Here is a 14,711-nt window from a genome sequence, read left to right as displayed (position 1 = left end):
GAGATGAAACGGCAAAGGAGGCGAGATGAAAGGTCAAACAGGTATTAAATTATGGGAAGGAAGTTTATTACAAGGGGTGGGGTTGCGAAGGGGAACGGGTGAAGTGTTACTTCGGAATGGAAGCACAAAATGTGGAGATGAAGGATGGTAGGGTATGGGATACTGGATAGAATATTGGATAGTACTGAAGAGATAGATGAAGAAGGGAAAAGTCCAAGTTAAATCCACACAACGCACACATCCCTCAAGCCCTCTAAACACGGGGAGGAAAATCTAATCTACGAATCAAATTAATGATATAGCTCACTCTGGGAACCTTCGTGTCTCTGTATTCTTGGGGTGTATTTGCAAAATTGCAACAACATACTAATACCAACTTTCGTCAAAATCTTATCACTGGTTCACAAATTAGCACAGTAACAGAATTTTTACCAAATGAGACATTTGACCCCATAATTTAATCAGTTCATCTTTACATCAGGATACATACTTGGACCAAGTTTGACTTAGAACCCTTCAGCCATTCTTAAGTTATCATGGTAACATTCAATTTAAACAAGTTGGCCTCCAAAGCCGGTCGTTGACTGGGCATTCTCCGTCGTGCAAAGTCCTTCGTTGGCACACAAGAGCTCCTGACCAAATACAAAGCTTTCATCCACAGCCTAATGGAGTACTGCTCTCCCCTCTGGGCTGGTGCTCCTGCCTCTCACCTTTCTCAGCTTCAAGCTGTGGAAACCAAGGCATTTAGGATCATTGGTGTCTCCCGTGATGAGGCTGAGTCTTTGGGTCTCTTACTCCCACCGCAGGCAGGACAGTGGTCTTTCTGTCTTCGACCATCTCCTTTCCAGCTTCATCACCGCCCCCCCCCACTCTGTCTGTGACCCCCCACATTTCCGCAAAGCGCTCAAGGTCCACCAACAACCCCCTTTCTGGTAGAACTACCAAAATCACTGCTCACCTTCACTCTTTCATTCCTCTTTTTTCCCTGCCTTTGGAATAAACTCCCACACTCTCTTCAATCCCATTCTTCCTTCTCGGCCTTCCAAACAGCTGTTCACCACCTCCTCTTATCTTCCCCAATCCAAAAACCACGATCTTTTCTACCTACGTTAATTCACCCCAAACCCACCTCCTTCAAATTCCCTGCTTTCCTTCCTGAAAGTCCCTGTAATCTCCATCTTGTATACTCTGTGTTCCCCTTCCGATCCCTTTCCCTTCCACAGATCTCCTGATGTCTCTGTTCCCCACTGTTTTGTCCTTCCCTGTTGTCTCATGTCCCCCTTGCTGTGCGTTGTGTGTTCGCTCTCATACAAGCCTCGACATTGTATTCAAAAACAAAAAGAAATGTGAAAAATTACCCCCGTGTGGGGGTGACGTTCATCACTATAATGTTTTTTACTATCATAATCGATGAACCGTTGCCAGATATCTCCTAAAATGACAGACTAGATAGGCTTTGAAAATGGCGACTTTCACAACTTTCGTGACCTCGTGACCTTGACCCTGACCTCGAATCCGGGAAAAAAAATATGCCGTTGGGTATCACTCATTGACCTCTACCCACATACCAAATTTCATCAAGATCGGAAGTAAAAAGTTTTCTTTGTATCGGGAGGTGTTTTTGCCCATCTTCCAGGTTACGTGGCGGCCAAACGGGAAGGAAATTCAAAAATCTGTCCGGTTAGATACAAGATAATATTTTTTACTATCATAATCAATAAACAGTTGCCGAATATCTTGTAGCATGGCAGACAAGATAGGTTTTGAAAATGGCGATTTTTATAACTTACGTGACCTCGTCCCTGACCTTGAACCTGGACAAAAGTTATATCGTTGTGCAACACTCATCGACCTCTACCCACATACTAAGTTTCATCAAGATCGGAAAGAAAAATTGTTGACGGACGTACGGACATTTGGTCCGGCTTTATTAGGTCATCTCGTTAGAGATGACCTAAAAAGTCAAGGATTGTGACTACTTTCTGAAGGCATTGTAGCTCATGCTTAGATTGCATGCATGTAAAAGGTTACTAGTAATTGTAATGATGTTAATGGCCAACCTCACAATATATTTGAATTGGAAGGGGCAATCAGAAGCAAAGAAGGTGGAACTAGATGTGATGTTGTTCTCACCTGCAATTGGTGTAGTAACATTTTTGTGGAGCAATGATGCCAGCTCGACCTCGAGTTGTTTTCTTTTTCCATGACTACCATATTTTTTGGTGTTAAGTCCATACATTTTTTTTTTCCAGGAAGTCTGGGGCTTAACTTGTACTCAGAATCGACTTATCTATGGTTTAAGACAGTGCTGATAATGACTCTGCAGCTTGTTTCAAATACTGTACCTCTCTCTCTTATATGACAACAAACATGTTGAAAAACTATTTACATACCCAATTTATCCGAAACGTCCCTGCCAAGGGAATGATACAGAGGCAGAGAATGAGACAAATTTAAATAATATGCACAAAACAGCTTATTAATATTCATGACCATGGAAGAGGAATTAATACCTATTGTTCTGACTGACAGTTTTGCTAACTATTGCAGTTGATCTAGCCTCGTCTTGAGACGCCAAATCAACTTATCTACGAAGGAAAGAAAAACGTGAAAATTAGCCTATGTGACTTGCACTTCACATTGATTTGTTCTTCAAAAATGTGTTGAACATGGTAAATGTACTTAAAAATCATTTGAAATTTGCAATTACATGGTAAGCATGTGCTGTTCAAGATGGGTTGATTGAAAAGTGATCTTCAATTGTTCTCATTTCAAATTACCTTGTCAATCTTCCTTTCTACTTTTATTGCTTTTAATTATTTTTTACATTTTCATTTTGTCAAAAAGCGATATCAATAGTCAAACATTTCTCTCTCATTTCACTTTCTGACAGAATGGCTCAAAGCTAGTGAACCATGGTGAGAAAGCTTTCAGCAATCTGGGATTCTCTGACTCGAGAGTGCAAAAGAGCTCAAAGACATGAGAATATAAATTCATTGTATGTTGCTGACATTTAATTTTGTTCATCACGGAGATTAAAAACAAATGTTTACAAAAAGAACCCACTGTACGACACCATGCACTTTAAGAAAAAAAAGCACTTGGAGTTACCTCCCGAAACAATATGTACAATTTAAAACAAATGTAACATACAACAATTTATGAACAATTTTCTCCACTATTCCACTCGTCGCAAAATACCAAAATTGTTTAGTGGTCAGAAATCTCAGTGCTCAAGTGTCAAGCTTGCTCCCTTAGTGAAACCCTTTATATAATTAAAACTTGCCTCAAATAGACAAAAAAAATAGTACACGGTCATTATTACTATAGTACATGCACATAGACTATGTACAAAAAGTATGTGTTAGTCACAGTGGGAACCACCTACAGCACCGGCTTAGAGCACAATTTGTAGGAACGCATATTTCACCAATACCCATCTGATTAGAAGTTAATTTACTGGCTTTAAACAGATCATTTCTTTACAACAAAAGCAGCTATATCAGTTTTAAACAAATTAGTGATCCCCCTGACCAATACAATGAGGAAAACAAAATCAGTACGTGCATGGAACAGGGACAAGTGTAAACACACCACCATATTTTGGTTTGTGATCCCATATAAACAACAATTTATATATTAAGATAATGTCTAAACACTGAAATAAAACATGGCTCGCAATGCACAATCCCTGTGCCATTTTTCTAATATCTGTTGAAAACAAGACCCACTGATTGTTCAATAAAAGAAGACACCAAACACTAATGGCAACGCACATTGAAGCAGCATGGATGCATTTGAATTAATATGGAAAATAATAGTGCTCAATTCACTTGCATATGTATCTGCAATGTATAATACTCAACCCCTCTTATAACAACCTTCACCAAATGATGTTGGTGATGATGGAAAATTTGAACAAAATGGCATCTTGTCATCATTGGGCCCAGATTAATCACAATCATCTTTTCTTAATTTCCAAACCAGATGACCTTCATCGGCTAAGGAATGACAAAAAGTTTGTTAACAATACTTTTTGGCTAATCACACATCGTAATCTAATCGGAAAAAGCCTCTGTCTGGCAGACAGCAAATTTTTGGAAAGATAATTGTGACTTTCCCAACCCACTTTGAAAACTCTTCATAGTAAAGTAGCTGTAAGAATAAGTCAGGTGTTGTGATGTTCTTAAGCTGCCATCAGGCATCTGAGAGACAGCTCTGGATTTTGTCTAACCACTGCTGAGCCATTTGTGGGTCTTTTGCGAAGAAGTTGTAAACACGTTTTGTCGTTTTCAGCTGGAATGGAAGAAAATACACAAATTCATCGCAATAAAAAAACAACAGTAGCAGGCCACCAAGCATTATTAATGGTGACATGAAAATGCACAACACAAGCAAAGTGCAACTGAAATGATGCATCACACTCACATCAAAGAAAGCCTTTTCTTCAGCCATCTTTGGTGCACCAAGAGAAGGAGCACCAAATGCGACAGTTTCCACTTCTGCTAGGTCAATGATTCCTTTGCAGGAAAGATCTTCAACGTCGTCATAGTACCGTAGCTGGGGTCACAATGAGAAGATACATCACAGGATCAAGGACTTGTTAAACAAAGGCAACCACAGCTAGCATGCTATCTACACTAATAAGTGTGTGTGTGTGTGTGTGTGTGTGTGTGTGTGTACGTCAGTGTTTCTTCTCCATAACTCCAAAATAAAAAAACCTAGCAGTCTGAAACTTTGTATGCATATCAAGACAACTCCAAGGAAGGGAAAGAGTGAAAATTGGGTGTTTGGGTTAATTAAAACACCCTTTTGGAAGATAATTTACAGCCTTATTTAATTATGTCCTTTATCAGGCACATCCTCGGACACCGCTCTCATTGGGGTCTTATTGCGTATCCTAGGTAACATCTCTGGGGTCTGAAGTCAGCATGTTTTTTGGCCTGCTCATGCTTGCCTCGATTTGGAACAGGCCGCAACGATTTCTTACCGATAAAGTTTTGTAGTGTTCCACTTTCCTCACTCGTATTATGGAATGCCTGTTGATTATAGCTACGAATAGCTGGGTACATTGCAATGCTTATAAACACCCAGAGACGTCAGTGTTCATTGCTTTATTTCATTTCCGCTTATGTGATCACCGTGAGAATCTCTTAAACGAGGCAGAAATACAAAATTTAAGCTGAAGAATCAAACTTACAAGCAGATCTGACTCCTAGAAAAATGTTCATTTCTCCAACTCAGGCATATTTGACATTTTGGGCATCTCTGGGAGGTGCATGTTTAACATGATGGTTCGTTGATTGCTAATCGCTTGCCAAGTGAGCTGTTTATCAACCGTTTCATTGGAGTGCTTGCTTGAGTGTTTAAGCCACTTGGCGAGTGCTCTCCAAGCTGCTTGGTTTCTCGTTTTAGTCAAAGTACCCATGCTTTCAATCGACCGTCGATTAAACATACGTTTCCGCCTGTGTTGGTCCCTGCTGTGCTGGGCGGTGGGTGCGTCGGGAGGTGTCTCATCCGCTGAAAATGTGCAATTTCATTTTTACGGGACATTGTTTTGTTTAACCTTTTTGTGCGATCTCCTTTTAAGATAATCGACCCCTCACTTTGACATCGATACATATCTAAAACCAATAAGGTCCATCCGACCACATGTTTGCCATAATTCACCTGTGAAGGCAAAGAACACAGAACAACATTTTATGTTCTGTCGGCTTGATATATTTTTGAATTTCGCTAATTTCCCACTTTAATGGCTCTTTAATAAAACACGAAGGTCAGTCAATCCAGAAAATTTCAAGAACTTTGAAAGTTTCTTCAAGTGCAGTTGCAAAAAAAACATCAAGCACGATGATAAAACTGGTTCTCATGAGGACCACCACGGGAAAGGAGCACCCAGAGTTACCTCCACCACAGAGGATGAGTTTATTAGAGTTACCAGCCTCAGAAATCGCCAATTAACTGCACCTCAGATTGCAGCCCAAGTAAATGCTTCACAGAGTTCAAGTAACAGACCCATCTCAACATCAACTGTTCAGAGGAGACTGCATGAATCAGGCCTTCATTGTTGAATTGCTGCAAAGAAACCACTACTGAAGGAGACCAATAAGAAGAGACTTGCTTGGGCCAAGTAACACGAGCAATGGACATTAGACCGGTGGAAATGTTTCCTTTGGTCTGATGAGTCCAAATTTGAGATTTTTGGTTCCAACCGCCGTGTCTTTGTGAGACACAGAGAAGGTGAACGTATGATCTCTGCACGTGTGGTTCCCACCGTGAAGCATGGAGGAGGAGGTGTGAGGGTGTGATGGTGCTTTGCTGGTGACACGTTGCTGTCGGCAATTTATTTAGAATTCAAAGCACACTTAACTAGCATGGCTACCACAGCAATCTGCAGCGATAAGTCATCCCATCTGGTTTGCGCTTAGTGGGACCATCATTTGTTTTTAAACAGGACAATGACCCAAAACACACCTCCAGACTGAGTAAGGGTTATTTGACCAAGAAGGAGAGTGATGGAGTGCTGCCTCAGATGACCTGGCCTCCACAATCACCAAACCTAAACCAAATGGAGATGGTTTGGGATGAGTTGGACCGCAGTGTGAAGGATAGGCAGTCAACAAGTGCTCAGCATAGGTGGGAACTCTTTCAAGACTGTTGGAAAAGCATTCCAGGTAACTACCTCATGAAGCTGGTTGAGAGAATGCCAAGAGCTTACAAAGCTGTCATCAAGGCAAAGGGTGGCTACTTTGAAGAATCTAAAATATATTTAGATTTGTTTTACACTTTTTTGGTTACGACATAATTCCATGTGTGTTATTTCATAGTGTTGATGTCTTCACTATTATTCTACAATGTAGAAAATAGTAAAAATAAAGAAAAACCCTTGAATGAGTAGGTGTGTCCAAACTTTTGAGTGGGACTGTATGTCCACAACTTTTTGAGATATCGTGCTATCTATCATGTTTGGCCCTATCTTTCAATGGTGAAGAATCACTTGAAAAATTCTGGTATCCAGATCTTGACCACAATCAAATAATTTGGTCCTTGTCACACACCCAACCTGTCCACAAATTGTCTGATTCCATCCACAACTCCGAGATATCCTGTTCATAAATAGAGGTGGAAACAACCTTCTGCCCACCTTAGTGGCAGAGGTAATAATTTGGAGATGACAAAGTTAGACAGCAGAGAGACCGACAGCACCAAAGAAAGTGAGACAAACAGAAGCAAAAAGACAGACTGTGAGGCAACAAAGGAGACCGAGAGGCAGAGATCGAGAAGAAAAGATTGAGACAGATAGGTGGAGACCAGATACGAGGAGGCGGATACGGAGACCGAGAGACGGATACGGAGACCGAGAGGCGGATACGGAGACCGAGAGGCGGATATGGAGACTGAGACCGAGAGGCGGATACGGAGGCTGAGGGGGGAGACAGAGACAGAGAGGCGGAGACTGAGACGGAGACTGAGACCGAGGCGGAGACTGAGACCATGAGGGTTCGTGAGGGTCAAGTAAAAGACGGGGGTTTTCCAGAAAATCAGAAACAGGACTGGGCTCAAGACATTGCCTTGGCACACCTCCATCCTTAACAGGGAGAGGAGTTGAGAGCCACGTACTGATTTACAGTGGAGGAAGTCAGCAAGCCATGATAGGAGGTGCCTTGGGTGCTCTTGGCTGAAAGTTTGGAGAGAAAGTACCAGACAGTGTCAAATATCTTTTGAAGAGAACCATATATTCAAAGAAAATGGATCAAAGTGAAAGAAAATCAGCACTGTAAAATATTTAGACACACTTGGAAATTCCTTCTTTCCCTTGAATGAAATGTTTATCAATGTATTATTATATTAATACGCTAAGCCATATTTTATGCCTGGTGTTGGCGCAGTGGTTAGGGCAGCGGCTTGGGATCCAAGAGGTCCTGAGTTCAAGCCCCGTTGGGCCACTGAATTAATACACCAGGGGGTTGACTCAGCCTGTCATCCTTCCGAGGTCGGCGAAATGAGTACCAGTGTACTGGGCCGGTGTATACCCCGGTTAAAATAGGTGTACCATATCCCTGTGTCGTAAGAGGCGACCAGGGTTGCGTCAGGAAGGGCATCCGGCATAAAACATGTGCCAAATCACGATGCGGATCATACGGATGATCCGCTGTGGCGACCCCTAACGGGAGCAGCCGAAAGAAGAAGAAGAAGAAGACGCTAAGCCATATTTGGTGGACGTATCTCCTCCGAAACTGCCGGACGGATTGTCACCACTTTCGGCATGCGGGTGCTCAGTGGTCTCATGAACAGCATAGGCTATGTGAGATCGTGCCAGACGGACAGGTTTGGGAATTTTTGGCGATTTTCTAATTTTTACATTCGTTTGCATGGTGACATGTGACGTCACTGCTGAGAGGCGTAATGACGTCATGACATCATCGGTCATTCGCTGACGTCATTACGTCTGTTGCCGACAGGCCGTCATCGCTGAGAGGCGTAATGCCACTCCGAGAAAACAGCGTCTGTAATGTAAAACCCTCTTCTGCATATGCTGACTACGTCAGAAGGTGCATTTGACACAAAAAATGTAACAAGAAACATTGTATTTCAAGAAGTTTTATCAATCACATTGTGAGCACTGGATATATTGACGTCCTCACGAACCCTCACTTTAGAAACCTCGCGCGGAGCGCGGGTTTGGCTCGTCCCATTTAAGCATTCAAAGGGTGTATCATAAAATTATGATCAAATTGGCACAAAAATGGAACCTCCTATAACTTCACTTGTCCCAATATTTTTTATGTAGAAAAGTTATTTTGAGTGGGTGGGGGTGGGGGGGGGGAGTCCAGACCCATTGTGAAGCACCCAATGGGTCTGGGCTTTTTGACTTCATGTTTGGAATGGAACAGACAGACACTTCTTATCTTAACAATAAAAGGTCGGTCAAAATGTACTCTTTACCTGGTGCTTTGTCTTGTCCAAAACAAACCATCGCTGTTTCCAACCCTTCAACAATGCACCTCTTTTGAACAAAAATCCTTCAAAGGACCTAAACACAAATAAAGAAGAAATAAAATACACTCAAACGTAGTGCACATTGCAAAACAAGCAGAATCTTTTGGCGAGTTAACCATAAAAAAAAATGCAGATTAGTTAATTATTCAGCGAATGCACACCCCAGTAAGCAGTCTCAAATTAAATTCCAACCCATCTTGTACATATTAACTCTAGGAAACAATCAACAAGAAATGTTTTATCTGGAATATTTGCAGGTTCAAATATGGATCAGTCATCTGACCTGTTTTCAACATCATGCGGCGATGAGAATGGGCCATAGTTGGCTGATGAATTTGCTCGAGGGGACGACAAACTTCCTTGCGCATTGCTGACAATTGTCGGGTGTGTGTGCATAATCAGCGGGACTGGATTACGACCCATGGGAAACAATTGAGCAGAACGCCGTCGGCGGGGAGCACTGGGAGTCAGCAAGGACAGCGGCTGTAATCATTCAATAAGGGTTTCAGGTTAAAAGAAAAGAAAAGAAATATCAATGAACTGCACCATACATTGTTTTCTCCAGTGTCTATGGTCTATGCATGAACTACATGTATTGCATGCAGAAAGAAATGTGATGAGGAAACAACAGAAATCAATAGAGTATATAGATTTTGGACCTGAAATTTCAATATCAAGGCATTCCAGCCTCAGATGGGAAAACCAAACAGGTCAACACAAAGTTAAAGGTTTCAGAGAAATAAAAGTTTCAAAGAAGTTAGAAGTATTTATTGAAAAATTATAATAAAATTGCTCCATAGTATCTCTGTATAATTAGGTGAGGTAATTCCAAAAGAAAAATGGGAGGATGGATTATGTCTGAACAAGTACGTATTTACCTTGGGCTACCATAAGCCTGCAGAGTTGTAGCCTATTTTTAACAACTCCTGAAAGGTTAAAAACAACTTCTCCAAGCATTCAAAGATGTCATTACATCAAGAAAGTAAAGCAGTATGGAAGAATAACAAAAGCAAAGCAGGCTGCTGACATGAGGATTTTCTCCTCACACAAGTGCTATGCTCAGCCATTTGAGTGTTCGCACAGATATTGTTGACATTAAAAATGACAGTAAACCCTGAAATATCGTGGGAAAACGCCACAATAGTTAAAACCAATTTCCTATGGAAATAAGGGTTGGGGGAGGGGAAGGGGGGGTAGGTTCCTGGGCTTCGAGAAAATATCGAGGAAGGTTGACGGCAGCCAAAAATAAACACCACCATTGAAACAAGGAAAAATGTCATAGCCCCCAGTGTTTTAGTAATTTTGCTGCACGGAGTTAAAGGGCCAGCCCATATTGATTTACAACTAAAATGGCTGCCAGTCTATCAGTCGGCCATCTTTGATCAGATCACAAAATAAAGTGAGGTGCAAGTTAATGCCATCACATACGGGGATTGTGCCAAGTTTCAACAGAATCGGACCGTGCATGTCTGAGGAATAGCTGGAGCACATTTAAGTAACAAAATGGCTGCCAGTTGGCTATCTTGGATCTGATCTCTAAAAAAAATGACGTGCATATGTAAGCCATCATTCGTTATCTGTGTGCCAAGTTTGAACGACATCGGTAAATGCATGTCCGAGAAATTGTTGAGGACGTGTTCAACACCAGGTTTTTTACAACTAAAATGGCTGCCAGTCGGCCAACTTCGATCTGATTTCGAAAAAAAATGACATGCATATGTATACCGTCATGTGTTGTCTGTGCAAAGTACGAATAAAATTGATCCGTACATGTTCGAGATATAGTTGTGGACGCATGCACACGAAAAATCTTGACCAAATTCATTCGTCTCGTTTCTAAAAAGTCCAACTGGGGCTAATAAACGTGTAAAATAAATATAAATTGGGTTTACGATGAAATCTCCTGCTGGGTTGAAGCAGATTAAACGTTCATAAGTAATTAAACTTGCCACCTTGACGCCACCACTCCTCCCCTATTAATCCCTTGAATTATTTTCCTTTGTAACCTGACAATGTGTTTTTTTTTATCGTTCTGCAGCTCCGGAAACCAGCGAATAAATAAAATTAAAGGGATCACTTTTGTCTATCGTTTTATACTTTGGTGCCATTCCATTTTTTAACAGTGCGAGAGCCGAGTGGTAAGAGATAACCATCACAGCTCAGCTCAAAAACCGCGAATGTCGAAATTAAACCCCACGAAAACTAAATCGGTACAAAAACACGTTGCCTGTGATGTTCAAGCGTTTGCTGCATATATTTTCCTGCAGAAAGGATGTTTTTTTTCTTTTGGGCATTCTCTTCCTCCATCAAGATACATCTTGTAGAATTTAGAGTCCAGATAACTATTTTGTTACAGTCATACCTGATGAGTATTCTATCATCCTAATGGCATTTTGAGCTGTGCAAATGCAAGATTACGACTTTTTTTTTCATGACTTTTATGTTTTTTTTTGAGATAATCTTCTGGGCATATCTTAGTATTCCATGGAGTTTAGCAAATACATGTGACGTGTTCTTTTTTGGTGGAGGCTTTTTGGAGCATGGTTCTTATAAGTAGGTCTCCTACCAAAAGCGATGCTAGTTGAGAGTTCTTCATTTGTTCGTTTTCTAGCAAGAAAGTGAATAAGCTTCAACTACATTTAATTTTTAGGGACTCGAGTATGGGAAGTTATTGCCAGAAAGTGTTGGGGAGTGAACCCCATTGAAAGTTTATTTCACTTTCACCAAGACTGTGGGCCAATCCTTATTTAATTATGGTGAATGTCTTAAAACTCTTAGGATAGATGCAGTTCGGGATATTTTAGCCACTGAATGTGCATGATCCATGGGATCGTGCGATTTCTGGAGAGTTGAGTACTATTAGTAATAGTGACATCAGGGATCGTATGAAAATGGAAGCCAAATATATATAGGGAACCAGTGATTCAGCCATGGAGTTGAATTAGATCTTCTATTGTTGATAGTTTCCAATTTTGTTAGTAAATGTGTAAAAAGTTTAGGTTTTCTGCAAATAGTTTTAGTACATGGTATGATAGGGTTGTGGATATTTTGGACAACAGGATTAAGTTTTTTAAGCAGTCGAGGCTTGGTTTCCCAGGATTGGTCAAAAACATTGTTGAGTAAGCTTAATTTTCATAAGGCTATTCAGGATTTCCACGAGAAGTATATTGTAGCTCTGGCAGACAAAGCAGCGAATAATTTTGTGGTGGTTTGTAAAACGTTTTACATCGAGGTTTTATTTAAACCTAAGTCACATTTGCTCTACGGCGAGGATACGGCGGCCATACGCCCTCTGAATTGACAGAAACGTGCGGCGGCCCGCAGAGTTTCTGAGGTGGCCTCAGGGTGGCCCTACGCCGTATGGCTATATTTTACAGGCCGTAGGGTCGCCGTGGAATTATAGCGTGGAGTTATAACTTTTTTCATTTCTACGTTCGCCGTAGCAATTCGACAAGCCAAAACAAAAGAACTGGTAAAAAAAAAGAAAGAAAAAAAAGAACCCACTCGCTACCGTCCGTCTGGCCGCACAGTCGCCTTTGGGCCCCCCTGCGGTCCCCCTGCGGTCGCCTTGCGTCTGCCTTGAAAATTCTATGGCCGCCGCAGGAACGCCCTAAGGTCACCGTGCGACATCAATCAAAGACCGTACGGCACCCCCACGTTTTTGGTCTCCACAATTTATAAATACGCCGTGCGGCTCCCCGAAAAATAAAAACATATGTGACTGCTACATTGTGTGACCATGGAAATACTGCGGCCACCGTGTAATTGCTAGTGGCCGTAGATTTTGGAGACCCCACGGCCGCCGTGGCAAATGTGACTTAGGCCTTAGGGAGGTAGGTATTGACAGAGTTACTTTTACCCGTATAGGAAATAGCACATGTGTTCCATGTCAAAAGCCTCTCCAAGACATAATGGCTAAGCAATAGGATGTTTAGATTAATAATTTAACATTAAATGAAGAGATACCGTGGTGAGAACAACACATAAATGGAGATAACAACCAACATGAGAAAAAGTTTGTGAGCCCTTGAGAATTTTCTGTATTTCTTAATGAATTTGACCTACAACATGATCAGATCTTCATCTAAGTCATAATAATAGATAAAGAGTACCTGATTAAACAAATCCCACACACAAAAATATACTTTTTCATTTATTTATTGAGCAAAATTATCCAACATTCAATTTCTTTGTCGGAAAAAGTATGTGAACCTGGAGGTTAATCAGCTTAATTCAGGGGGTAATTACAGTTCGGTGTTTCAATCAATGGGATGACAATCAGGAGTGAGTTTGGGTGTCCCTACCCTGTATGAAAAACAAACTGTTTTGGCTTAAATGAGAAAGTTATGTTTGGCGAAAACCAAACACTGCATGCCAACATAAGAACCTCTATCCAACCGTGAAGCATGTTGGTGGGAGTATCATGGTTTGGAGCTGCTTTGCTGCCTCAGGATCCAGACAGCTTGCCATCATTGACAGAACCATGAATTCTGGATTGTACCAGCAAATTCTACAGGAGAATGTCAGGGAATCTGTCCGTGAGCTGAAGCTCAACAGAAAGTGGATCATGCAAGAAGACAACGATCCTAAACACACAAGTAATTCTACAACAGAATGGCTGAAGCAGAAGAGACTTTGCCTTTTGGAATAGTCAAGTCAAAGTCCAGAACTTCACCCAATTGAAATGTTGTGGAAGAACCTGAGGCAAGCCGTTCGTGCTAGAAAGCTCACAAATATCTCCGAGTTGAAGCAGCTCTGCCAGGAGGAATGGGCCAAAATTCCTCCAAGCCAATGTGCACAACCGATCAAGAGTTCCAGGAAATGTTTGGTTGAAGTTATTGCTGCTCAATGGGGGCACTGCCAGTCACTGAATGAATAAGTTCATATACTTTTCCACCAACGAAATGGAATGTCGAATCATTTTGCTCACTAAATAAATGAAGTAGATTTTTTGTTTTGTGTGTGTGCTGCTTGTTTAATCAGGTACTCTTTATCTATTACTAGGACTTAGATGAAGATCTGATCAAATTTTAGATCAAATTTATGCAGAAATAAAGAAAATTCAAAAGGGTTCACATCATTTTTTCAGCACAGTAAATGAATGTATTCCCCATTTTTTTCTGGATCCTAAAACTTCATAAAAACCCAGGTTTTTATACATAAATTTTATATATTTTATACATTTTTTTATACATACTTCATAAAAACCCACATAAAAAAAGTTTAGGTTTATAGTGGAAACTAGACAATGCACTGACACAATTGTCAGTTAAAAGTCCCATGACACTCAAAAATACTGAAATTGCATATATATATATATATATATATATATATATATATATATATATATATATATATATATATATATATATATATATATATATATATATGGGGCTGCAAAAGTAGGTATACAGTAATGAAAAACAAAACGTGCACACAAAACGTATTTTATTGATTATACAAGCATATCAATAATAAAACATACCAATAATAAACATATCAAAAATAAACATATTAATGTAGTATTAATGAATGAATCCTAGTATTAAATGAATCCTAGCACAACTATTATAATACTGGTAATACTGGTATAATCCTGACTGTACTTTTGCAGCCCCCTGTATATATGTCCTATAGGAGTTTTTCATCGTGATTTCTGATCTGACAATGTTTTTCACAATACTCGTTCTGTAAAATGTAAAATTAAAAAA

At 40.5% G+C, this 14,711-nt stretch overlaps 1 protein-coding gene across 11 annotated transcripts in view; it reads right to left on the bottom strand.

Annotated features, from left to right (window-relative positions):
* Positions 1-2,992: 2,992 nt before the first annotated feature.
* Positions 2,993-14,711, bottom strand: part of SBF1 (SET binding factor 1) — a 412,273-nt gene continuing 400,554 nt past the window's right edge. For all 11 annotated transcript variants that reach the window (XM_085870627.1, XM_085870637.1, XM_085870630.1 and 8 more), the window contains 4 exons: positions 9,284-9,483; positions 8,947-9,034; positions 4,429-4,560; positions 2,993-4,296 (listed from right to left, as the gene is read on the bottom strand). In XM_085870627.1, the coding sequence (XP_085726753.1) occupies positions 4,198-4,296; positions 4,429-4,560; positions 8,947-9,034; positions 9,284-9,483 (519 nt within the window). In that variant the 3' untranslated portion in view covers positions 2,993-4,197. The remainder of the gene's footprint in view (positions 4,297-4,428; positions 4,561-8,946; positions 9,035-9,283; positions 9,484-14,711) is intronic.

Source organism: Eptatretus burgeri, chromosome 2 (assembly GCF_056783735.1).
Source record: "Eptatretus burgeri isolate ZD-2024b chromosome 2, Ebu_testis_v1, whole genome shotgun sequence".
Taxonomy (NCBI): Eukaryota; Metazoa; Chordata; class Myxini; order Myxiniformes; family Myxinidae; genus Eptatretus; species Eptatretus burgeri.
This window is presented reverse-complemented; position numbering and strand designations above follow the sequence as displayed.